This window comes from Mytilus galloprovincialis, chromosome 2, assembly GCF_965363235.1.
Source record: "Mytilus galloprovincialis chromosome 2, xbMytGall1.hap1.1, whole genome shotgun sequence".
NCBI classification, from domain to species: domain Eukaryota; kingdom Metazoa; phylum Mollusca; class Bivalvia; order Mytilida; family Mytilidae; genus Mytilus; species Mytilus galloprovincialis.
Genome location: NC_134839.1, coordinates 83,548,358 through 83,576,076, shown reverse-complemented (window position 1 = coordinate 83,576,076; position 27,719 = coordinate 83,548,358). Strand labels below are relative to the sequence as shown.

At 32.3% G+C, this 27,719-nt stretch overlaps 1 protein-coding gene across 1 annotated transcript in view; it reads left to right on the top strand.

Moving 5' to 3' along the window:
• LOC143064626 (valine--tRNA ligase-like) overlaps positions 1–20,559 on the top strand; it is a 40,747-nt gene extending 20,188 nt beyond the window's left edge. The window contains exons 8-27 of the mRNA XM_076237576.1: positions 475–583; positions 1,150–1,329; positions 1,913–2,037; positions 2,270–2,373; positions 3,103–3,184; positions 3,945–4,021; positions 4,566–4,656; positions 5,693–5,798; positions 11,657–11,727; positions 12,155–12,280; positions 13,043–13,147; positions 13,923–13,991; positions 14,483–14,561; positions 15,095–15,222; positions 16,545–16,700; positions 17,016–17,222; positions 17,709–17,823; positions 18,173–18,345; positions 19,405–19,554; positions 20,090–20,559. Coding sequence (XP_076093691.1) covers positions 475–583; positions 1,150–1,329; positions 1,913–2,037; positions 2,270–2,373; positions 3,103–3,184; positions 3,945–4,021; positions 4,566–4,656; positions 5,693–5,798; positions 11,657–11,727; positions 12,155–12,280; positions 13,043–13,147; positions 13,923–13,991; positions 14,483–14,561; positions 15,095–15,222; positions 16,545–16,700; positions 17,016–17,222; positions 17,709–17,823; positions 18,173–18,345; positions 19,405–19,554; positions 20,090–20,155 — 2,319 coding nt within the window. The 3' untranslated portion in view covers positions 20,156–20,559. The remainder of the gene's footprint in view (positions 1–474; positions 584–1,149; positions 1,330–1,912; positions 2,038–2,269; positions 2,374–3,102; positions 3,185–3,944; positions 4,022–4,565; positions 4,657–5,692; positions 5,799–11,656; positions 11,728–12,154; positions 12,281–13,042; positions 13,148–13,922; positions 13,992–14,482; positions 14,562–15,094; positions 15,223–16,544; positions 16,701–17,015; positions 17,223–17,708; positions 17,824–18,172; positions 18,346–19,404; positions 19,555–20,089) is intronic.
• Positions 20,560–27,719: the final 7,160 nt, after the last annotated feature.

Sequence of the window (27,719 nt, the reverse complement as noted above, 5' to 3'; positions counted from 1 at the left end):
ACCTCTGCGGTCGTATAAAGCTGCGCCCTGTGGAGCACCTGGTTGTAATTTAGCATGAATGTTCCTTATGAGGTGCTGACCAAGTGATGTTACTTTGTAGCCAAATTTTATCTTTTTTTATATGATTTCAAAAACCCAAGTAGAGTCAGGTGAGCAACACAGGCTCTTGAGAGCCTCTAGTTTGTGTTTATTCATGAACCCTTTATCTGCTTATTGATACTGTAGATCACTAGGTAATGCCCAGAGCAAAATCTAGTGTAAATGTTTGCAAAATCCATTGAAATCGCGCTATACAGAATAGAAAAAAAAACATTTGTTTTGAATGTAAATTAGGAACGCTATATTGATAGCCAGTAGTAGGTTGTGGAATAACCGTATAATGTGTTTGCTTTTATATGTTTGTTATAGTAAGGATATCTGTTGTTTAAATTATGGGTTACACACAATTTGATTATTTGTTCCTTATTTTCTCAGGTTGACAAGAAAGAACTAACTGGTAGAACATTTTTACCAGTACCAGGGTATAAAGACAAAGTTGAGTTTGGTGTTCTGGTGTCTTTTGCCTACCCTGTTGAAGACTCAGGTAAAATGGAATCTAATCTAGTCATTCTGTAATTTGTAGTTGTTTATATCAATACCAAAGAATACTCGGGCATCAGTAATGCCTCTCTCTCTCAAAAGCGAATCATTTACGTGAATTGTTTTCTCATATGGATTATTTATCAATTTTTCTTTTTACACTATTCAAAAATATAAATAGACAATATTTATTTTGAAAGAAAATGAGGCTTATTCTAATGAAATACATATTTTTTAGACTAAGCAAAACATTTGTTCACCCATTAGATTTATGTGACCTCTGGCCAAAAAAAATAAATAAGAGAGAGTGTATGTTCAACATGAAATATTTAAAAGCATAACTAATAGTCCTTAATGTAAGATGTTAAATAATGTGTTATGCTGAATCTGCAAGTATTAAAGTGTTCTAGGATTTAAAATGTTTTTTCATAGCAGTCTATAAATCTCGAAATTTACTTTTAACAGTAAAAAATTCTTATATGAAATAACAATGAATAGGCAGATTCCCTCTGAATCATTCAATAATATGAAATCTGTTGTATATATTAACCTAACACACTGTATACTCAGATCAAGAACTGGTTGTGGCCACTACACGTATAGAGACCATGTTAGGTGATACTGCTGTAGCTGTCCATCCAGAAGACAAGAGATATTCACATCTCCATGGAAAGTTTGTCAAACATCCATTTGTTGATCGTCGTATGCCAATTGTCTGTGATGACTTTGTTGATATAGAGTTTGGTACAGGTATGTTGTACAGTTAGGCTGAGAACTTACTGAATATATTGTTCATATGATTTATTTTTCTATATTCATGTATTTACCAATGTTGTATGTTAGAGCAGCCTGAAATATGCTATCTTCTTTTCATGTTTTATAATTGTTGGGCAAAGGATTTTTCATATCTTCAGAATGTCCTTGTAGTATTTTTTGCCTATCTTTTACAAAAATTACAGCTAACATATTTTATAAACTTAAACAAAAAATAAAAAATAAACCCTGAAATGTATAACTCATCTGAATTTAAAACCAAACGAGTACAAAGTTCAAATAAGTATATATGACATATTATTATTTATTTCTTAAGTCAGTGAATTATAGTCAGCAGGTGATTTTTCTAAATGGAAGCTGTTGGAGAAACTTCAATGACTTGTTACATTTTCTAATATTGAAGACGTTTTCAAACACATGCAATTTATGACTTACAAGTACATTGATCTTATACATTACAACACATCTAATTTGTAGTATTTTGATTTCCTTTGAAATGTTGAAAAAAAATGTTTCTTCTCGGACTAAAATCATTAAAAATGTATTTCTTCTATTTAAGGTGCTGTGAAGATTACACCTGCTCACGATCAGAATGATTACGAGTGTGGAAAGCGACATAATTTACCGTTTATTACAATGATTGATGATGAAGGCAATATATCAGCTGATTGTGGAGAATTTAGTGTATGTACAATTGGCTTCATCATTTTTCAAAATTTTGATATTAAATTCAAGTCAGCTTTAATTTTCTATGTAAAATTATATTTCTTTTGGAATATTTACAAAGAATAAAAATGTTATTTTGTGATTAATAAATTAAGTTCACATTGGAATAATCTATATTTTGCTTTCTTTCGTGAACGTGAGATTGTTCCAAAACGCTATAAGATTTACACAATTTGTTTGTTGTCTTCAGGGAATGAAAAGATTTGAAGCTAGAAAAGCTGTGTTGAAAGCTCTAAAAGACAAGGGTTTATACAGAGAAACAAAAGATAACCCCATGGTTGTTCCAATCTGCAGGTCAGTCTCATTTTTATTAATATTGAATTTACAGTGTCAGGCAGCCATGTTTTTTTTTTTATTAGTAGTAAAACATTTACTACAAAAATTCTGACATCAGAGGCATGCATTAAATATATCAGAATTGTCTCCATTATGTATAGGCATACATAATGGAGACAATTCTGATATATATTGTGTATCTTTTACTGAAGGTTTTAATACAACAAGACTGTGTTATTCATAGATTTTATAGATGTGTAAAGAGAATTGTCAGACTTACAAATTTTCAAGCAAGTACACTGTGCCAAACTTTTGTCACAGTCACAGTATTTAATTTCAAAATTAGACCAGATGATGCTGCAATGTATCCATGATGGCTGGTTCTGCAAGTTAAATAAAAGAGTAAAAGACTTTTTGATAACAATTCTGCAGGGTAGTCTTTTGACTGAACCCTTGTTGGCTTCTCTTTTTAATTGACATTACCATCAATAATGCTGAAGCAAACCCACAAAATAAAAAAAAAGAAGATTGGTTTATTGAAAGTTTTTTTAATGTAGGAATATTGAGTGGATGGCTAATCTTTAAATTTACATCTGAAAATTCCACAGTTCTTTGGTAGATTAAAATATCTACATTCGTCATTCTAGAGCTATACCTTATATGAAAATAAAAAAAAATGTGAAAAAAGACTATTGAAACTATTCTTCTTAATATGTAAGTCTGATACACTTTTTTTTTTATTTCCAGTCGATCTAAAGATGTGATAGAACCTTTATTGAAGCCTCAGTGGTATGTTAGTATGCAGAGTATGGCTGATGCAGCTGTAAAGGTTAGTTGATGTAATGGTGTTAATCTTTATTGCCTTTCATTTCTAGATAGAAGCACAAAGGATATCTTATTATCACACCCAAAGATTGAAAATAAAATTTTGGCATGGTAACCCATTAAATTATTGCAGGCATATATACCGAAAAGCAGAAATTTTAGTAGCCCACACCAAATTTTAGGGGCCATTGGTGTATGGGTCCCTTGTAAATTTAAAAAACCCTGAAATATACCCTCTCTTGGAGTGTTAGATATTCTACAGTGACATTTTCAATCCGTTCATGCTTATATTTTTGTCCTTCCTTATTGACCTTCAGAATCCCTTCATAGAAACCATATTTTCAGAGTGACTTTATCAAAAGAAAAAAAAAACAATATTGAAAATTTGACTCATCTTGAAAATAGTCAAACCGGCATTAAACAGTCACTCATGAATAGTATCAAAAGTGACCATTAAAGATGAGGTTCTGAAAAATAAAATCTGGTTACGACACAGGATGTGACAGGGATCAGCGCAAATATTTTCAGTATTTTCATTTTGTAGAGTTAACATTTGTGCAAGCAAACAAATAGAAAATGTTGGATTCTGGCACTGTTAATTTGAAGAAAACATTTAAAATAGTTAAGAGATCGTGGTTTAAATATTCGATGAAAAGGTTTTCAATCGAAACTGAAAGGAGTGGACTACAAAAAGTTTAATAAGTTCTAGTGTCTTTGATAGACCAGAGAAGTTGTGAAAAATGATGCTTGTATAAATATTGCAGGTTGTTAGAGATGGAGAGCTGAAGATTATTCCAGAAATGCATATACAGACTTGGAACAAATGGCTTGAAAATTCACGGTATGTATCTTCATCAAGCTATACATGGTACCTGTATAGAGATAGAAGTTACATTTGTAGATATGATTGATAGTGTGGTAGTTTGTATGCTTAATTTATTGCTTTACTCAAAGATTTTCAAGTTTTTTGAGTAATGGCTAATAATGTGTGCCTATCTGTTGTTTGGGTGACATCTAAAATTCTTCTTAAGGGTTGCACAATTGTACACACAGAACTGCTATTCCATTCTTCCAGTAAAATATTTATAAAAGTTAGACTTTCAAGTTATCTCCACTTATATGGCCAGGAGAAAAAAAATAATCAAACAAGTATTGTTTGTTGAAATGTTGAATAATACGATAAAACACATACTTTATTGATTTGGTGAGAAGACTATCAAGTTAATTATATTCCTCTCTCAAAATTTGCTTATTTTATTAAGGAGTTGGGACGGATTGTTGTAAATTTTATTACAATTAAAGATCTGCATTGACTTATATTTATCATTCTTATGAACTATGATAGTTGTTTCAGTAATATAAGTACCTTGAAATGTATTTTTTAGTGATTGGTGTATTTCACGACAGTTATGGTGGGGACATCGTATTCCAGCATACTTTGTTACTATAAATGATCCCAGTATACCTGCAGGTTCAGTGAGTATATAATTTTACTAAAGGATTGAATCATATATTGTTTAAGGCTGTAAGCATTCAAAAATATATTCAATGATTTCATAAAAAATAAAGAATCTCAGCACTAAAAAATTTACAAAAAGAATCACCTTCACACATAAAAAAATGTCCATTGACTTTTGATTTGCCATTTTTATTATGAAATTATGGAAATCAGGAGGTTTTGAGTTTTGAAATATCTCAACTCTTCAGAATCCTTCAAATATTCTGTCAGTTGGCTAAAAACTTTATCTGGGTTGCATATCAAAACTTAATTTGTATAACATTTCATACATGGTGTAAAACTAAAAGGCCTTGCAGTTCTTTAAATAGAGACAGAAATGATTGAATATTTGACTGTGTTGAAACATTAAAGATACTTCAATCTGAAAGCATAATTCATTTTGTTAGCATCATGACATTGATCATTAATAGATTATTTAATGAATGGCTATTATCTATTTTGATTTTATTGAACCATAAAACTAATTTTTGACTCTTCACATTGAATAATCCGCGAAGCGATGCGGATAATGTAAAATGTGAAGAGTCAAAAATTCGTTTTATGGGTCAATAAAATCAAAATAAATTATTGCCATTCATTATATTATAAATAAATTTCTGTCAAAAATAAGGCTCAAAGAACTTTTTTTATTATTTATATTAACAATAACAACGTACACTCATGTTGGCGTATGAATACACAACGTCAGAGTGGGTGTGTCGCCATCAAAATTGAGAACATTGAAAATAAAACTCATAATTTTAACCAATCAGAAGACAGTAAAAACACCAAATTTATTTATTACCATATACATACCTATAAAATATAAAATATGTTGTAGACCATTGGTAAAAAATTATTGGTATCTCAAAGCACCTCTAAAACCCAAGTACACTTGTGTTCTAGTTTTGCTAAACTGCCTTCTTCTTTAATTTCTAAGTGGTACATATCATTTGAGGTCAGGAAGGGGGTGTAAAAAAAGAATTATATTAAATAATGTATTAAATATTACAGGATACAGATGAGAATTACTGGATTGTTGCCAGATCAGAAGAGGAAGCTAAACAGAAAGCTGCAGATAAATTTGGTGTTGCTGTAGAAAAGATATCATTACAACAGGGTAACATTTTTATTGTATTGCTTAACCCATTTTTGCTTAAATAATGCTTACATCTTAAATCATTGTGTTATAAGCTTTATATTTTGGTAAGGGCTATTCCAGTAAAAATTATCCAGGGGGGGTGGAACGCCACTTATTTTTTGACCCCCCACCTATGGAAAAGATTAAAAAAATACACCCCCACCTAGAACATGTATTTTCTTCCAAGACCCCCTACCTAGAGAAAAAAAAAATAAAAGTTAGCTAGTTTTTTAAAGTATACAAAAATGTTGCATCCTGTCAAATAAATGTAAAATTTGTTGGTTTATCTATTTCAGTGCATCCAAAAAGGGGGGGCCCCCTGGCCCCTCCTAAATCCGCCTCTGGTCTCAATGGCAATCATACCACATCTTCTTTTTTATACTAGCTATGTTGCTATTAAAATATAAAATGAAACCTGTAACAATGTTATGGAGCAGCAGACGACAGATGCAACATGACGGCAATAGCTCACAGTGACCGAAAAAGGGGGGTGCGATTTTAATTATGGCCCATTTTATTTTTAAAACTGTCAATAACATTTTCAGGTACGACATATTCTTCAGGTGGGGAAACTGGTTGGCACCAACCATTTGATGTTTCAGAGTTTAGTTTGAGCCATAAAATATTTTTGGTAGGCGCAATGTAATTCTTTTTTTATTTTTTGTATTTCTTATATACATTTTTTTTTTCAATAGGCAAATGTTGAGGAAGATGATATACTCTCCTGTGTAACAAGGCCATATTTTTTCGCAAAAATTAGGCCATTTTTTTCCTTCAATACCACCCACGCAACATATGCGCAATAAAAATCTAATTGTCTGTGCCAAATATAAATACTTTTTTATGGACCGCATAGTTTGAATGTCACCCACACATATTTTTTGTGGGGAGACGGTATACAAGGGAGAGGGTACTTGAAGTTGTTATAAACTGTATGCCATAAAATATTATTTGGGACAAAAATTGCAAAGAATTGGCCAGTCCACCTTATTAAGGACATATTCTTTGCAAGGAAAGAGATTTAAGTACAGCAAATTCTGCCATTTCAATTTCAATGAATATACAATAAATTCTTCCAACCGCAACAATATTTAAGTTAACCTTTATTTACAATGTTTAAACTGGTACTGTTGCCTTGTTCATGTTCATGTTGGTTTTTTTTTACATTAAATTTGGGTCTTCGTCGATACCATACTTATTCCAGACGTTCCGTATCAGAGGACATTTCAGGCAATTCCTCTGCACTTCTTGTATCATTATATCTTCATCACGGTGACAAGAATAACAGTATAGAGTACCATTAATACATAGAACAAAACAACAAATCGCTGAAGAAGTCATGTTTACAAAATGTCAAAATGAGCCAAAGACCAAAAAATGACAAGGACAGTTAAGCGTCTTTTATGGAGACAAAAACTATATTCCTAAAAAGTCTTTGGGGTTCTTCAATCGAAATAATAGCAAGCTAAACTAAATGAGATTATTATAAGGGCTAAATCTCGTCTGTACTAGCCAAATTTAACAAATTTAAAGTTGTTTATAAAAAAAATATATATCATGAATGATGGTTAATTACGTTTTTCGGGTTATCAGTTAGACCGCATGGTTTTATTATTACAATAGGAAAACACCCGAGACGTGAAATCGCATGGTTCTATTATCATAGGTAAACATCCCAGACGTCCCAAAAATATATAGGTGCTCCTATTATTGGAGGAACATTACACAGTTGTGTACACACACATGGCGGCATGGAACACGATCGGAAATTCATTTGACGATATCTAAACGTTTCGAAACGAAGTGAAAAGTATCGTGCGCCACGTGGGCGCTTACATTTGTCACTGTATGCGCCATTTCTTGTCAATATGCGCTATAGGCGCAGGGGGCACGTCCTTCCCGATCACTGGTTTGACAAGAACACAAACGGACGCTTAAAATTAGTGGTCTGCCAACTTTATTTGCAGTCGGATGACCTTTTCAGGAGAATCTTCCTTCATAACAGGGGGAACAATATGTTTAACTTATCATTCAGAAACCCCCCACCAACAGAAATGAATTTAAATCGGGACCACCACCCTCCAGAATACAATTATGTTGATAACCCCCCACCTATGGAAAAAAATATCGTCGGCGTTCCGCCCCTCCTAGGTAAATTTTACTGGAATAGCCCTAAATAAATAAGTACAATTTTACCTATTTATTTTAATTTGTATTTATTGTATTCCCTCAATATTGAAGACCTTTTATTACATGTATAAAGATACTCTACAATTTCCAGTTAAGAACATAAATTTGTTTAAATATTTATTGAAATTTTTTACTATTTATAAGCTTTTTTTTAGCTCACCTGTCCCGAAGGGACAAGTGAGCTTATGCCATCACTTGGCGTCCGTCGTCGTCCGTCGTCTGTCGTCCGTCGTCGTCTGTCGTCGTCTGTCGTCGTCGTAAACTATTTCAAGAATCTTCTCCTCTGAAACTACTGGGCCAAATACTTTCAAACTTTAACTGAATGTTCCTTAGGGTATCTAATTTATAAATTGTATCCGAAGTTTTGATCTATCAACAAACATGGTCGCCATTGCTAAAAATAGAACATAGGGGTCAAATGCAGTTTTTGGCTTATAACTCAAAAACCAAAGCATTTAGAGCAAATCTGACAGGGGTAATATTGTTTATCAGGTCAAGATCTATCTGCCCTGAAATTTTCAGATGAATCAGACAACCCGTTGTTGGGTTGCTGCCCCTGAATTGGTAATTTTAAGGAAATTTTGCTGTTTTTGGTTATTATCTTGAATATTATTATAGATAGAGATAAACTGTAAACAGGAATAATGTTAAGCAAAGTAAGATTTACAAATAAGTCAACATGACGGAAATGGTCAGTTGACCCCTTTAGGAGTTATTGCCCTTTATAGTCAATTTTTAACCATTTTTCGTAAATCTTAGTAATCTTTTACAAAAATCTTCTCCTCTGAAACTACTGGGCCAAATACTTCCAAACTTTAATTGAATGTTCCTTAGGGTATCTAGTTTGTAAATTGTATCCGAAGTTATGATCTATCAACAAACATGGTCGCCATTGCTAAAAATAGAACATAGGGGTCAAATGCAGTTTTTGGCTTATAACTCAAAAACCAAAGCATTTAGAGCAAATCTGACGTTGGGTAATATTGTTTATCAGGTCAAGATCTATCTGCCCTGAAATTTTTAGATGAATCAGACAACCTGTTGTTGGGTTGCTGCCCCTGGATTGGTAATTTTAAGGAAATTTTGCTGTTTTTGGTTATTATCTTGAATATTATTATAGATAGAGATAAACTGTAAACAGGAATAATGTTCAGCAAAGTAAGATTTACAAATAAGTCAACATGACGGAAATGGTCAGTTGACCCCTTTAGGAGTTATTGCCCTTTATAGTCAATTTTTAACCATTTTTCGTAAATCTTAGTAATCTTTTACAAAAATCTTCTCCTCTGAAACTACTGGGCCAAATACTTCCAAACTTTAATTGAATGTTCCTTAGGGTATCTAGTTTGTAAATTGTATCCGAAGTTATGATCTATCAACAAACATGGTCGCCATTGCTAAAAATAGAACATAGGGGTCAAATGCAGTTTTTGGCTTATAACTCAAAAACCAAAGCATTTAGAGCAAATCTGACGTTGGGTAATATTGTTTATCAGGTCAAGATCTATCTGCCCTGAAATTTTCAGATGAATCAGACAACCTGTTGTTGGGTTGCTGCCCCTGAATTGGTAATTTTAAGAAAATTTTGCTGTTTTTGGTTATTATCTTGAATATTATTATAGATAGAGATAAACTGTAAACAGGAATAATGTTCAGCAAAGTAAGATTTACAAATAAGTCAACATGACGGAAATGGTCAGTTGACCCCTTTAGGAGTTATTGCCCTTTATAGTCAATTTTTAACCATTTTTCGTAAATCTTAGTAATCTTTTACAAAAATCTTCTCCTCTGAAACTACTGGGCCAAATACTTCCAAACTTTAATTGAATGTTCCTTAGGGTATCTAGTTTGTAAATTGTATCCGAAGTTATGATCTATCAACAAACATGGTCGCCATTGCTAAAAATAGAACATAGGGGTCAAATGCAGTTTTTGGCTTATAACTCAAAAACCAAAGCATTTAGAGCAAATCTGACGTTGGGTAATATTGTTTATCAGGTCAAGATCTATCTGCCCTGAAATTTTCAGATGAATCAGACAACCTGTTGTTGGGTTGCTGCCCCTGAATTGGTAATTTTAAGGAAATTTTGCTGTTTTTGGTTATTATCTTGAATATTATTATAGATAGAGATAAACTGTAAACAGGAATAATGTTCAGCAAAGTAAGATTTACAAATAAGTCAACATGACGGAAATGGTCAGTTGACCCCTTTAGGAGTTATTGCCCTTTATAGTCAATTTTTAACCATTTTTCGTAAATCTTAGTAATCTTTTACAAAAATCTTCTCCTCTGAAACTACTGGGCCAAATACTTCCAAACTTTAACTGAATGTTCCTTAGGGTATCTAGTTTGTAAATTGTATCCGAAGTTATGATCTATCAACAAACTGGTCGCCATTGCTAAAAATAGAACATAGGGGTCAAATGCAGTTTTTGGCTTATAACTCAAAAACCAAAGCATTTAGAGCAAATCTGACGTTGGGTAATATTGTTTATCAGGTCAAGATCTATCTGCCCTGAAATTTTCAGATGAATCAGACAACCTGTTGTTGGGTTGCTGCCCCTGAATTGATAATTTTAAGGAAATTTTGCTGTTTTTGTTTATTATCTTGAGTATAATTATAGATAGAAATAAACTGTAAACAGCAATTATGTTCAGCAAAGTAAGATCTTCAATTAAGTCAATTGACCAAAATTGTCAATTGACCACTTAAGGAGTTATTGCCCTTTAAAGACTTTTTTCACAATTTGTTCATCATGTTGACTTACTTTAAAAAATCTTCTCCTTTGAAACTGCTGTATCAATTTCAGCCAAACTTAGGCTAAATGAGTTTCAGAGTATCTAGTATAAATTTTATATTTTATTTCCTTGTATGTCAAGAAACATAGCTCCTATGGCTAAAATAGAACATAGGAGAAAATGATTATTTTTTTTGGCTTTTGAAGAAAATAGGACGATCCAAAAAACATTTAAATAAATTGAAAAGCCAAAATAATCATTGATGAGAGATTTAACCAAAAGAATTAAGGTGAGCGATTCAGGCTCTTGAGAGCCTCTTGTTAATTTGCACAATGGCTATTTACCTGAAGTTAATTTTCTTTATGTTTTTGCAAGTTCACCCCTTGTTTATTCAAGTATTACTCCGATTCATATGGGTGCATTACAAAAATCAGTGTACATTAGGTTTACTTTTGGTATCAACAGAACACTTTAAGTAAGGGGATATTTCATGTCTATGTACTGTAAAGAATTGCAAAGACAGGATAAAAATAAATACAACATTCAACAATGCTTCTAAATTGTCAATGATAACATAGGCATGTGTTCAAAACTTTAGAGGCAAATTATCTTTGCAGTTGTAAAGTGAAAAGCTATGGCAGATATAACTGCTAGGCCTATGAAATAAGTATTGACCCAAGTTTACATAAAAAATGAATACACACAAATGTTATCAAAAGCTGCATGCAGTCTAATGATTTTAATGCTTAAATGTAATAGTAATGCAAGCAATTGTAATGCACCAATTGGTACATGGATTTCTTACAAGTAATATACAATTAATATACCAGATTTTTTAAATCGTAGGAATAAATGCAATGTAAATTATTTTCAATCTAAACTTATCCTCTTTTGATCTTTTTTGTAGATGAAGATGTGTTAGATACATGGTTTTCATCAGGAATATTTCCTTTCTCGATATTTGGATGGCCAGATCAGGTAATTTTTTATACAACTAATCCTATTTGTGTGTGTTTGCCATAATTTGTCAATGGTTAGTATGCATTTTATTGTAGGCTGTGTGTAAACATATAGAAAAATATTCTTTGAAACCACTAGACTATTTTAAGCCATAGATTAGTTCTGAAAAAGGTCAATGGTACTATAAAGTAAAACAGTGAAAGGAAAGATCTTAAAGAGGCAATTTTGGTCATTTTTAATTTGAGTACTCTTAATTGTGTCAGTAACAAGCATATTTATCATTTATTTATGTAAATGTACAAAGTAATATCAAACAATTGAAATTAATTGTCATGCAATTATTTTTCAACAAACCATGATGTAAAATTGGGAATTCATATGTATTTTTGAAAACCTAATTAAGTGTTTGTCATCTGCCTTAATGCTGTCTATTTATATGTTGTAGACAAAAGAACTGAATGCATTTTATCCTGGAACATTACTAGAAACAGGACATGATATTCTATTTTTCTGGGTCGCCAGGATGGTGTGTATGGGACTTGTGTTGATGGGAAAACTGCCATTTAAAGAGGTAATTATTATAAACAATTGATATGGTCTAAGTGCACCATATGATCATTCAATCTTTGCTTGATTTTAATAATGAAACCAAATGTCAATATAAAGAATAAAAACACACACTATTCCATTAGCATTATTATAGCAAAGTCCATGTTTTTCTACCTGGAAAGATAAAAGCAACCAAAAACATATGGGTTGGAAATGAGTTGGGAATTGTCATTTCGTCATACAGATTGCTATTGAAACCCCAAAAATTATTTTGGTAAAAAGTAGCATAGAATTGATTGATAATTGTTTGTTTAAAATACAAAGGCGTATTCCGTCAATATATGCTAAAAGATAAAGGATGAGCAAACACACAAACAAATACACCACAAAACCTCATTAAAAGTTATTTCAGGACTTCATAATACATTTTAAAAACAAAATGAAACGTAGAGTTTAATAGGTAACGTTGATATTCAAATTTGAAAGGGTTATTGTTATAACATACACTTCTCACAACAGAAATTTAGTCTATGCACAGTTTCCTGTGGGAGAAGTGGGTTATTTTTACTACTAGCATATTTCAAAACAGCTGTTTTACTTTCACAGTTTCCAAATGGAAAAAAGAGTTATTTTGTAATACCAGTAATTTTATGCAAAGATGCTATAGTAAATTATTCAACTATTAATAGTTATAATAGAAATACACAAAAATTCTTTATTAACAGTAAGTTAATGCAGAAAGTAACAATATCTGATTAAGTATATATTTTGTATATTTGTATAGGTATATTTACATGCTATGGTGAGAGATGCTCATGGAAGAAAGATGAGTAAATCCCTAGGAAATGTGATAGATCCATTAGATGTTATATATGGTATAACTTTAAAGGTGAGTAAATCCCTAGGAAATATGATAGATCCATTAGATGTTATATATGGTATAACTTTAAAGGTGAGTAAATCCCTAGGAAATGTGATAGATCCATTAGATGTTATATATGGTATAACTTTAAAGGTGCGTAAACATAAAAACAGTACTTAAGGGAAAACTCAAGGAGTATACTAGAAAAAAACCTTAAAAGCTACTAATATACTTTGTTCATCATTTAATCAAGCCGCTTTCCACAAAAGGTGTTGGCAATGTGTTAAAAATACACCAAGATTATCACTGCTTAATGTCATCTACAACATGTAATTTAAATGTTTGAAGAACTTTTATGACCATGTCTTCTGGTACCAACTTTTGGGTCAATTCGCAACAGCATAGTGTATTGCACAAAAGCAAAAAAAAATGAATATAAATTCAAATCATACAACCAATTCTAAGTTCCTTGACTACAATTTTTCTGTGTCAGAAACCTTTATGTGTCTAATAGTTAATTACCAATCCAAATTCAGACTTATATCAAGAGTGAATTTTGTGTCCATCTTGGCCCCAACTGTTCAGTGTTGGACCTCTGTGGTCATATCCAGCTGCACTTTGCTAAACAATTGATCTCATCTACATTAGCCAAATTTCATGGCCAGTATTAAATATATTAAGTCAGTGATTTGAAGTGGGAAAAGCACTTAAAGAATTGTGCAATTTTTACTTTAAAGAAGGACTTGAAGGGGAAGAGTTATGTACACTTTGAAGTATTAAAGTAGTAAATTGTATTTTTCAGGATCTGCACAGTAGACTTGAAGATGGTAATTTGGAAGAGAAAGAAGTTAAAAAAGCACAGGAAGGACAGGTAAAAAGCAAATAAATGAAAGCAGTTTGGGGATGAATGAAAAAGGTTCTAAATAGTACAATAAACAATACAAAAACATCCAGCTTTCAATATACTTTTCAACTTGATAAAGGAAAACTGGAGTTGATTTTGATTGCGCTTAAAAATTAAATTATTAATAATAAAATATGTCTTTAATAACAACTAAAGGAGGCCATACAGATTTGTTCCATTAGTAATTTAAAATCATTTACAGTGGTAAATATAAAAAAGAAGATGTGGTATGATTGCCAATGAGACAACTGTCCACAAGAGACCAAAATGACACAGACATTAACAACTATAGGTCACCGTATGACCGTAAGTATTTCTTGTCATACCCAAAATACAGTAACTTTTATGTCCATGAAATATTACTGATCTTTTTTGCTATTGCAATTTAAGTAAGTCATGTAGCTTATGATGATATTAAGTTTTGAATTGCATGATTTATTATTGGTCTATTGTTTTAGAAAGCAGATTACCCCAATGGTATCCCTGAATGTGGAACTGATGCACTGAGATTTGCCCTGGTTGCATATACTTCTCAAGGTAGTATTATAATATCGATGGACGAAATAAGGACATCAACCTTGGTACATTGCATTTTGTGTCAGTTTCTGTTTTACCATGCTAATGTTCATATATTTAAAAAGTTCTTGTACCCTGTGTGACACATAAGTGAACTTACATGTACAATTCCTGCCAGATTTTGAACTAAATTTATGAATTTTTAACTAGGTTTATATAGAAAATAAGTGCAGATCAACTGTTTTAGAAAAATTGCATTGTAAGTTAAGCACTTTATATTAACATATACAATTCTTGCCAGATATTTTATATCAAAACTTTATATCAGCATAGCCTCAGACAAATTCAGAAATCAGTGCAGATGAACTGTTTTCAAAAGAGTTTTTCACCTTGGAATTATTTATTATATGGAAATTGCATTTCAAACATACCTGATGCTTTTTTAGCATCTAATAGTTAATTTTAAATCTATGAACTACTTCTTTATAAGTGCTAGCTGAGTGCATAATACATTTGTTATAAAATAATAACAGTTTATTTATTTTATTTTTCAGGAAGGGACATTAACTTAGATGTTTTAAGAGTCCAAGGCTATAGATTTTTCTGCAATAAATTATGGAATGCCACAAAATTTGCTATGATTGCTCTTGGTGATAGTTTTAAACCAGAACCAGAACATAAGGTAAGACACCAATGTCCAACAGACCTTTAACAAACAGAAGGTTTATTGATGGAGACCAGAATAATGTAAATTTTTGTGTTTTTTTCGATGTTCCACAATGGTTTCTATGAGTGCAATGCTGTTCAATTGTTTTTCTCAAGTTATTTTTTTCAACCAGATAAGGCTTTTTAAAGCTTTTATTTCTTTTCACATCAACTGTTTTCAGAAGTTTTTGTGGATAGGATTTTTTAAATTCAGTTGTTTCTATGAACTCAGAAGAACAATGAAGAAACAGTGGCCATAATGTATTTATTTGTGTGATACTGTGGAATCATTTATTTTTATGGATATTTGATTGCCTGGTTCTGCCAAAGTCTGGATACCACTTTATAAACATTGTATTTTGTTCACCGGTTCCCACAAAACCCACGAAAATTGGTATCCAACAAATAATAATGAATCCACAGTAGTTTTAAATTAATATTTGCTTACATTAAAAAGAATATAATTACTTTATTATTAAACCTACCATCAGCCCATGAAGGGTATGCTATAAACAATTACTTGACCTACCATCATCAGCCCATGAAGGGTATGCTACAGATAACAAGTGAAACTGCGAGCTACTGCTCACTGATGATACCCCCGCCGCAAGTGGATAATATTAATAGTGTAAAAATATGCAAGTGTTCGGTAAACAGGAAGTTGTCGAGTGATGAATCTGAAAACGCATCACACGGTATAGCTGACTTATATAAATCCTGAAACCAAATTTCAGAAATCCTTGTATTGTAGTTCCTGAGAAAAATGTGACGAAAATTTTCAACTTGGCTATCATGTGTAAAATCAGACAAGTGTTCGGTAAACAGGAAGTTGTCAAGTGATGAATCTGAAAACGCATCACACGGTATGGCTGACATATATAAATGTTGATACCAAATTACAGAAAGGGTGGATGTGTAGTTCCTGAGAAAAATGTGACGAAAGTTTCATGGGACGGACTGACTGACGGAGGGACTGATGGACGGACGGACTGACAGACAGAGGTAAAACAGTATACCCCCCCTTTTTTAAAGCGGGGGTATAATTATTATGAACAGATTTAAGTTAAGAAACAATAAAGATAATGCTAACCATAATACAAATTTAAATATTGCAGTTATTTTATTAATGTAAAATAATTCTAACAAATCAATGTAGCAGACTTTCATTTTTCTTCATTTTCACATTAGAGAAGCAAATCTATTGTCTGTACCTAGATTTCAAAATTAATACATATTTTAAAATCAGAATCTTTTTCAAGTAAACTTAAAAAATGATTTTTATTATGATTCTTTTAACAGTTAAGTGGAAAAGAAAAAGAGATGGACTTATGGATACTGAGTAGGCTGAACTATGCTATAGAACAGGCAAACTTAGGATTTGTTAACTATGACTTCCAGACAGCTACTACTGGATGTTATAACTTTTGGCTGTATGAACTTTGTGATTGGTACTTGGTGAGTAGAATTCACATATTTACGGATTAGTACACGTAATTTTAACACCATTACCTCGAAGGTCTGTTTCCAATTGTCTGATATGTGCTTGTTAATGGGATTAGTGTACTGGATGATTTCCTCCAAATACAGCCAAAATTCAATGTGTTCAATATTTGGTCATAATCTTCATTATATTTATTTCTACAATAATAGATTTACCTGAAAATGATACTGTTATCATATGATAGTGCCACTGTTAATTCACAACTTTAACTACTTTACTTTTAAAATGTGCATATTTATACATTTAATTGATCTAATTATGTATTTCAGGAACACATTAAGCCACTTATTTATGGTGATGATGAAGAAGAGAAGACTGTTTCAAGAAATGTGTTGTATACATGTTTAGATGTTGGTCTTAGGTTGTTACATCCTATCATGCCTTTTGTGACAGAAGAGCTGTATCAACGGTTACCAAGGAGATCAGATAAACATGCACCTAGTATATGCATAGCTCCTTATCCACATGTTGACACAGTATGTATTTTGTCTGTGTGTCTATTGAGATATTGTATATCCATGATGTTTGTTGAAAGAAATCAAATAGAACCTATACCTAACATAAAAAACAATGTTAAAATATTTAAAAGTTTTGTAAATACATTTAGGATTTTCTCAAATGATAAGCTTAAATTTAAGAATTATATTTGAACTAATGTTCTGAATTTAATTTTAGAATTGTCTTGTCCTCATTAGTTGACAGTGTTCATACCCTTTTAGTGTCTTCTTAACTTTTATGAAAATATGAAATATGAAATGAAATATACATTCATACAGACCAAAGGACAAAGACATGAACAATTACAGACCACCATACAGCTTTCAACAATTTACAAGTTTAGATAAATATTCTGTAGTTCTGCATTTTTTTAAATAGAAGATTGTGTTTGAAATGTTGACTCCCAAAAAAATGTAAATTTCATGCAATTGTTTTTCATAATAGTATAAAACTTTATTTTACAGTACCCACACAGATCTACCGATTTAGAGTCAGATGTTGATTTGGTCCAGACAGTTGTTAAAAGTATAAGATCAACACGAGCAGATTATAATTTAGTCAATAAAAATAAAACTGATGGTAAGTGATCCACAAATGATTCAGCTTATGTTGTACACACACTAGGGCTGTGCTTCTAGAGATAATTTGACTTTTAAAATTGTAAAATAAAAAAGAAAGCATATGGTATTTAAAAAAGATATTTTAACAAAATAACCTGTATATCTGTTTCAACACTTCAAAGAAAGCTTCCAATAACTTCTTTGAATAAAAACATTTTTAAAGAAGTTTCTTAATGTAATAATATATTTTATTGAATATTCAAGTCATATTGGCATAATCTCAATGATGATGCTGGTCAATTTTTTGTCACATTTTATATTTTGAAAATGATTAAAACGTTGGTAATATATTTTGTTTTCTATTACAGTGTACTTAAAGTGTGATACAACAGAAACAGCCTCTATATTGAAGAGGTACACAGATCTGATAGAAACCTTGACATTTTGTGCTAGTCTTAACATTCTGGTCAGGGACTCTCCACCTGAGGGATGTGCTGTACAGACCGTGTCAGCTAAATGTGAATGTCACATCATGTTAAAGGTGATTATTACAGTCAAGATTAGATATCTAAACAATGAATTATGGGTTTATTGAAGACATTTGGGGGGACTTCCTCAAGAGTATGCAGCACAAACAACTTAGATAATCTATTTCTGTAAGAAGTGTAGAGAGAGACAGCTAGTGCACTCTTTATTGGTATGTTTTCCTTGAGGGCCTTAATAATTTTGAAAGAGTATTAGATGTAAATTCTTTAAAGTCATTTATAAGTAAACTTACATGCAAGATATTAAACATTATAGGTATTGTCAATGTCTTTTATGCTCCATTTATGGGCATTATGTTTTCTGGTCTGTGCGTCCGTCCATTCATTCGTCTGTCCCTCCGTTAGTTTGTCTGTACGTTCGTCAGTTTGTTTGTCTGTCTGTCCGTTCGTCCTGCTTCAGGTTAAAGTTTTTGGTCCAATTTAAAGTTTTTGGTCGAGGTAGTTTTTGATGAAGTTGAAGTCCAATCAACTTGAAACTTAGTAAACATGTTCCCTATGATATGATCTTTCTAATTTTAATGCCAAATTAGAGATTTTATTCCATTTTCACAGTTCACTGAACATAGAAAATGATAGTGCGGATGGGGCATTTGTGTACTTGGGACACATTCTTGTTTAAAAGTGTGAGGATTTCAAACTTGGCACATTTAGCTGGTCAACTGAATGAAAGACTGAGAAAGTTAATTGAACTGTGTGTGTTGCATGTGATTTGATCAAAAGGAAACTGTTCCACCTCATAAGAGTAATACATATGAAGAGGACATAATTGTGTAAACTGTCCAAGGGACAATAGTATTGACAGAAACATAGCAAGACTTAAGCAACAAGCAGAGCATTATAAATCTTGAAGTCAATACAACTGCCCCAAGGGCATATATATTTATCATGATGATTCTGTCTTCATACATAACTATTATTAATGCTCAAAAGTATAACTGGTTCCCGAATATTTGAACGGAGTGTGCTTGTATGACAGTATTTTATATCTTACTTATATTATTTGATGCAATCATAGGATTACTAATATTCATAATAATATATTATTATTGTTATAGGGTATAATTGATATTCCAAAAGAAATCAGTAAACTGAATGGAAAGAAAGACACACTATCTGGTCAGTTACAAAAATTAAAGGACACAACTGCTAAAGAAGATTACACTACTAAAGTACCAGAGGATGTCCAACAAAAGAATTCTCAGAAGGTAAATATTTAGTTTATATGAAATTCTATAAAGTGTCTCAGCCTCTGACAATACTAGGCAAAAAGTTTACAGACTTTGAAGACGAGATGAATTGCTTGTTTATAACTTCACATTAAATTGTGCTTGTATTGTCTAAAGATTGCTTGTAAAGCAGCTGAATTGGAATACACAATTCAGTCTAAATCTATTGGAAATCACATCTTCTTTGACAACTATAACTTTAAAGTATTCCAATACAGTTTCATTAATCTGAAAGCAGTCTTTAGATTTAGACTTATAAAGGCTATATAATTATTCTGGTAATACCATATCTTGTGGTTCTATGGTAATGACAATTTGAAACACAACTTAAAGGTCTTTTTTATTTTCTCTTATGTTTGAGACAAAGTAAAAAATCACATTAGGTTATTGTAAAAGATCAAGTCAATGCACATTAGATACTTCAAATAGGTCAGTCCTATTCAAATATAAAAGTGTAATAATGTAGGCAAGACCTTTCTGTTTTATTAATATTTTCCTATATTTTTATTTTCAGATGAGTGAAACAGAAATAGAAATAGAAAAATTAACACAGGCAATAGCTACTTTAGGAAGAATGTAGTAATATATATAAAGACTAGCAGATTTAATTTATGGATAGGAGACACAGTGCAAACATTCAATAAATATCTTCTTGAGAGTATAAAGCAATTATGTTTAACTTTGTTAATTTATTTAATGTTTGATAAACATGGATGTGACGAATAGACATTTTTGTCATTTTATTGCATAGGTCTGTAGGTAGTTGTGTAGACCCACTTGTACTCTGCTCAATTTATGTGTATCTACTTAAGCACTGCCTTTATATGTCTACTTGCAGCAATTTTGTCTAGAATTGACCTTTTTGGGGATGTTGGGAGTTTAAACAAAATAATTTACTGGTTCACGGATGTTTCTTAATACTTATTCTGATAATTAGGTAAATTATTTTCTCCTTGTCACTGCATTAAAAATTTCTAAACACTTGCCATTATTTCTGGTTTCTTTTTAGACATGCATCACATCAGTAGCAAACATTCATTAATTACAAATAACATGGTAATGGATGGTTTTATATGGTCAGATCATTGTTACGAGAATATTTTTTGAGGAGAGCTTGGAAGGGCTTTATCCCAAATTCCATGAGAAGAGTAAATGCTGAATCCCCTTGAAAATAATGTGTCCATTCCAGCATCCCAATATTATTAAATCCAGATTTAACTGGCTATTCCAGAATTCATAAGAATTGAACAGCTCAATCCCAAATTCCTGAAAAAGGTCCACCCCTACCTTTTTCTCTGATGATGAACATTGCATGTTTCTTTTTTCAAATTTTAAACATATACTAGTAATAGGTATTTTTGTAACACTAGTTTTATTAATTTCATGGACAAAAGGTCTTTAAGTACATTAAATAAGTCTAAAGCAAATACAAATTTGTACTGTTTTGAAGTAAGAAATGGTGAAATAGATCAAATTTAGAAATAAAATTACATTATGGGAGCATCACTGTATGGACTTTCTGATCAGTGCATACATCCTGTAAAAGGACAAAGCAATTTGGGAAGGTTTAATTTTTAATAATTGGTCTATTTTTAACTTTTTAGTTAACCCACATAAAAAAGTTAATATCTCATAATTATTATTTATTGTCAGAACATCAATAAAGGTGAAAGAAGTGTAGTTGTTTATTTGTGATTTAGTTTATTTGTGATTTATGATCTTTTATGAATTTGATTTTACCTACCTGCGTTTTGAAGTGGGCAGTTAATAGTGTTGAGTGCTAATCTGTCTAACCTATTCCACTTATTCTTCTGAATCACTTGACAGAATTTTATGAAACTTTCACAGAATCTTTCTCACATGATGAGTTTTGCATTAATTTCATTCTTCATCTAACTGATATAGTTTATAAAATTGAGAATGAAAATTGGGAATGTTTCAAAGTGACAACAACCCGACCACAGAGTAGAAAACAGCTGAAGGTCACACATGTGTCTTCAACACAGCCAAAATGTCAGATTTTCTCTAACTGTTGAAAGGCAAAATCAGAATTTTACCCCAATGGTCTATTTTCAGAAACAGCCACAATTTTTTAAACTACACACACTAATGTTTATTCTTGAAGAGTTTGGAAACATATGACCCTTTATTTTCACCAGAGATTATTGTTTTAGAAGTTTATGATGATGAACAGATAAAAAGAACAAACTGTACAAAACAATTTGATAAACTAGAGGCTCTAAAGAGCCTGTGTCGCTCACCTTGGTCTATGTGAATATTAAACAAAGGAATCAGATGGATTCATGACAAAATTGAGTTTTGGTGATGGTGATGTGTTTGTACATCTTACTTACTGAACATTCTTGCTGCTTACAATTATCTCTATCTATAATGAACTTGGCCCAGTAGTTTCAGTTGAAAATGTTAGTAAAAATTTACAAATTTTATGAAAATTGTTAAAAATTGACTATAAAGGACAATACCTCCTTAGGGGGTCAATTGACCATTTTGGTCATGTTTGACTTATCTTTAGGTCTTACTTTGCTGTACATTATTGCTGTTTACAGTTTATCTCTATCTATAATAATATTCAAGATAATAACAAAAATCGGCAAAATTTCCTTAAAATTACCAATTCAGGGACAGCAACCCAACAACCAGTTGTCCAATCCATCTGAAAATTTCAGGGCAGATAGATCTTGACCTGATAAACAGATTAATCCCATCAGATTGGCTCTAAATGCTTTGGTTTTTGAGTTATAAGCCAAAAACTGCATTTTACCCCTATGTTCTATTTTTAGCCGTGGTGGCCATCTTGGTTGGTTGGCCGGGTCACGCCACACATTTTTTAAACTAGATACCCCAATGATGATTGTGGCCAAGTATGGTTAAATTTGGCCCAGTAGTTTCAGAGGAGAAGATTTTTCTAAAAGATTACTAAGATTTACGAAAAATGGTTAAAAAATGACTATAAAGGGCAATAACTCCTAAAGTGGTCAACTGACCATTTTGGTCATGTTGACTTATTTGTAAATCTTACTTTGCTGAACATTATTGCTGTATACAGTTTATCTCTATCTATAATAATATTCAAGATAATAACCAAAAACAGCAAAATTTCCTTAAAATTACCAATTCAGGGGCAGCAACCTAACAACGGGTTGTCCGATTCATCTGAAAATTTCAGGGCAGATAGATCTTGACCTGATGAACAATATTACCCCATGTCAGATTTGCTCTAAATGCTTTGGTTTTTGAGTTATAAGCCAAAAACTGCATTTTACCCCTATGTTCTATTTTTAGCCATGGCGGCCATCTTGGTTGGTTGGCCGGGTCACGCCACACATTTTTTGAACTAGATACCCCAATAATGATTGTGGCCAAGTTTGGTTAAATTTGGCCCAGTAGTTTCAGAGGAGAAGATTTTTGTAAAAGTTAACGACGACGGACGACGACGACGACGGACGACGGACGCCAAGTGATGAGAAAAGCTCACTTGGCCCTTCGGGCCAGGTGAGCTAAAAACAAATAGGGTATAAGCAACAAATGATAACCACTCAATAGACCACCATCGAGTATGTCTGTCAACAGAAAGAACTCGTCAATTATGCGTGACTTTTATGACGTCATTTACCAGATAAAGGGGATAGCCTGTATCCCTGCACTATAAACGTTCATCAAGCGTCTTACTGATTGTCATTGTGCAGGATAAACTAGAAATAATATTTGTTCTGTAGGTACTTAATCACAATTCCCTAATGACAGCAGTGCTTTATAGTTTTCCAACCAATCGCTCAACATTGGAACTGAAGTGACAATGTTCCTAAACACACGAATGATGTTCACTAAAACCAAAGTTTTTGACAGAAATGCATCGAACTCGAAAGTTGTCTATTATAGGCTCATGGTTTGACACATGCAAATATAAAATGTGGGCTGTTTACATGTTAGCATGTGCCAAACCTGGGACAGTGGTGCAATTTAACAACAGAATTTTAACTTCAATACAATTAATAAAATAAATGTATGGTTTAAATAAATAATAACCAATCAATACAGGCTCTTGACTAGGGACAGGCACATATAAAATGTGACGGGTTAACATGTTTGCAGGTGTCTAAACCTGGGACAGTAGTGCAATAGAACAACATAAGAACAAGAGTGCACACGCTGAAATGTCTCGCCTTCGATACTAATCATTGATATTATGTTGATAGTCCTAAGTATAAAGCTAAGCTTTATTACAACTGTCACATAAACTTAACATTAACCATGATAACTAAACAAAAACCAATGAACCTTGAAAATGAGGTCAAGGTCAGATGAACCATGTCAGGCAGACATGTACAGCTAACAATGCTTCTATACAACATATATAGTTGACCCATTACTTATAGTTTAAGAAAAATAGACCAAAACACAAAAACTTAACACTGTGCAATGAACCGTGAAAATGAGGTCACGGTCAAATAAAACCTGCGCGACTGACATAAAGATCATAATATATTTCCATACACCAAATATAGTTGACCTATGGCATATAGTATTAGATAAAAAGACCAAAACTCAAAAACTTAACTTTGACCATTGAACCATGAAAATGAGGTCAAGATCACATGACATCTGCTCTCTAGACATGTTCACCTTACAATCATTCCATACAACAAATATAATAGACCTATTGCATATAGTATGAGAAAAACAGACCAAAACACAAAAATTTAACTATAACCACTGCACCATGAAAATGAGGTCAAGGTCAGATGACACCTGCCAGTTGGACATGTACACCTTACAGTCCTTCCATACACTGAATATACTAGCCCTATTGCTTATAGTATCTGAGATATGGACTTGACCACCAAAACTTAACCTTGTTCACTGATCCATGAAATGAGGTCGAGGTCAAGTGAAAACCGTCTGACAGACATGAGGACCTTGCAAGGTACGCACATATTAAATATAGTTATCCTATTACTTATAATAAGAGAGAATTCAACATTACAAAAAATTTGAATTTTTTTTCAAGTAGTCACTGAACCATGAAAATGAGGTCAAGGTTATTGGACATGTGACTGACGGAAACTTGGTAACATGAAGCATCTATATACAAAGTATGAAGCATCCAGGTCTTCCACCTTCTAAAATATAAAGCTTTTAAGAAGTGAGCTAACGCCGCCGCCATAGCCGTAGCCGCCGGATCACTATCCCTATGTCGAGCTTTCTGCAACAAAAGTTGCAGGCTCGACAATAAACTTCAAAACAATAAAATAAAACAAGTGGTACTTAAAAATCATTGATTTTCATTGGTACAAATTTCATGGATATTTGATTCCGTGTTTTTGCCATTCTTTGCACACAAAGCCTATAGAAAATTTGTCATTCCTTGAACATTTAAATCATGGTTCATCTGTACCCATGAAACCCACTTAAATTGATATCCAACAAATAATAATGATTCCACAGTATACAGATACAAACAACTTAATGATAGGCACATATACATGTAGAATGTGGCAGGTTTAACATGCTCGAGGGCAAACAACCTTCCCCAAACATGAGACAGTGGTGTGAAAGCACAACACAAGAGCTAAATGTACAAGTCAATTTGAAAAACAAAGATGATATAGAGCAACTAAAGTGGATCTTTGAATTTCAGGCTACTGACTTGAGATGGAATATAAAGAATATTGCAGTAACTTTTGTGGTATCACAACAGCAATGGCTAAAACAGTTTACCAAACTGTAGTTAGATTTCTTCTCCAACTAACTGATCAACTGGTAAAATATTTTAGCCGATTGCTCAAGTGAAAGGTTGTTAGTATGAAGTGAGTATATGTAGATTATTTTCCCCTCAGTTTTACTTTGAAAAATAGTTTCAAGCCAACTGGAACCTTTGGTCAGTGGTTGTTGTTTGTTGTTGTGATTCATAAGTGTTTCTTGTTTATACGACCGCAAAAATTGAAAATTTTTTGGTCGTATATTGGTATCACGTTGGCGTCGTCGTCTGCATCGTCATCGTCGTCCGATACTTTTAGTTTTTGCACTCTAACTTTAGTAAAAGTGAATAAAAATCTATGAAATTTTAACACAAGGTTTATGACCACAAAAGGAAGGTTGGGATTGATTTTGGGAGTTTTGGTCCCAATATTTTAGGAATTAGGGGTCAAAAAGGGCCCAAATAAGCATTTTCTTGGTTTTCGCACTATAACTTTAGTGTAAGTAAATAGAAATCTATGAAATTTTGACACAAGGTTTATGACCACAAAAGGAAGGTTGGGATTGATTTTGGGAGTATTGGTTCCAACAGTTTAGGAATTAGGGGCCAAAAAAGGGCCCAAATAAGCATTATTCTTGGTTTTCGCACAATAACTTTAGTATAAGTAAATAGAAATCAATGAAATTTAAACACAAGGTTTATGACCATAAAAGGAAGGTTGGGTTTGATTTTGGGAGTTTTGGTCCCAACAGTTTAGGAATAAGGGGCCCAAAGGGTCCAAAATTGAACTTTGTTTGATTTCATCAAAAATTAAAAAATTGGGGTTCTTTGATATGCCAAATCTAACTGTGTATGTAGATTCTTAATTTTTGGTCCCGTTTTTAAATTGGTCTACAATGAAGTCCAAAGGGTCCAAAATTAAACTAAGTTTGATTTTAACAAAAATTGAATTCTTGGGCTTTTTTGATATGCTGAATCTAAACATGTACTTAGATTTTTGATTATGGGCCCAGTTTTCAAGTTGGTTCAAATCAGGATCCAAAATTATTATATTAAGGATTGTGCAATAGCAAGAAATTTTCAATTGCACAGTATTCAGCAATAGCAAGAAATCTTCAATTGCACAGTACTGTGCAATAGCAAGAAATTTTCAATTGCACAGTATTGCACAATAGCAAGAAATCTTCAATTGCACAGTATTGTGCAATAGCAAATATTTTCAATTGCACAGTATTGCGCAATAGCAAGAAATATCTAATTGCACAATATTGTGCAATAGCAAGAAATTTTCAATTGGAGTTATCTTTCTTTGTCCAGAATAGTAGTTGAATCAACTTAAATCATTGTTTTATACAATATACAATGTATATTCACTTTTACTACCAACTGATAAATTAAAACAATCTTTACCATTCAGTGATAACAAGCACTTTATTTTACATTTTAATATTTTATGATGTATTTAAATGAGTAGTTATTGTTGCAAACTCCATTAGAAATTTGAATTGAGATCAGTTTTGGAAAAAGGGAAAGGAGGATGTGAAAAAAATGGGGGTGGGGGGTTAAATTTTTCTCATTTCAGATTTCATAAATAGAAAGAAAATTTCTTCAAACATTTTTTTGAGAGGATTAATATTCAACAGCATAGTGAATTGCTCAAAGGCAAAAAAAATATTTTAAGTTCATTAGACTACATTCATTTTGTGTCAGAAACCTATGCTGTGTCAACTATTTAATCACAATCCAAATTTAGAGCTGAATCCAGCTTGAATGTTGTGTCCATACTTGCACCAACCTCCAGGGTTCAACCTCTGCGGCCGTATAAAGCTGCACCCTGTAGAGCATCTGGTTTTATATATATATATAGATTAGATTGTGGGTTTTTTTATTTGAATGGGTTTACACTAGTCATTTTTGGAGCCCTTTATAGTTTGCAGTTTGGTGTGAGCCAAGGCTCCTTGTTGAAGGCTTATATCCATAATCTTTTACTTTATATAAATTGTGACTTGAATGGAGAGTTGTCTCATTGGCACTCATACCACATCTTCTTATATCTACATACAAGAGTTTTAATCTAAAGCTTTTGTAACAGCTACCATGTTCATGAATCAAATTGCTGTATACATTCAATAATATTTAACAACATTAGGCTAAGTAGTTTCACAGAAGAATTTTTATAAAAATTTACGACTGATAACAATGGATGCAAGTGGTGGCAATAGGTCTCGTGCCCAGTCAGCAAGTTGAGCTAAAATTGTGAATGTTAAGTGCCACTCTTGTAAACAAATTTTTTTGCTGGATGTAAGACTGATCTCTGTCTATTTTCCATTCAATGGAAAAAATAATAGAAATTACCATTATTTCTTATGTTGTACTGTTATACCACTGTCCCAGGTTAGGGGAGGGTTGGGATCCTGCTAACATG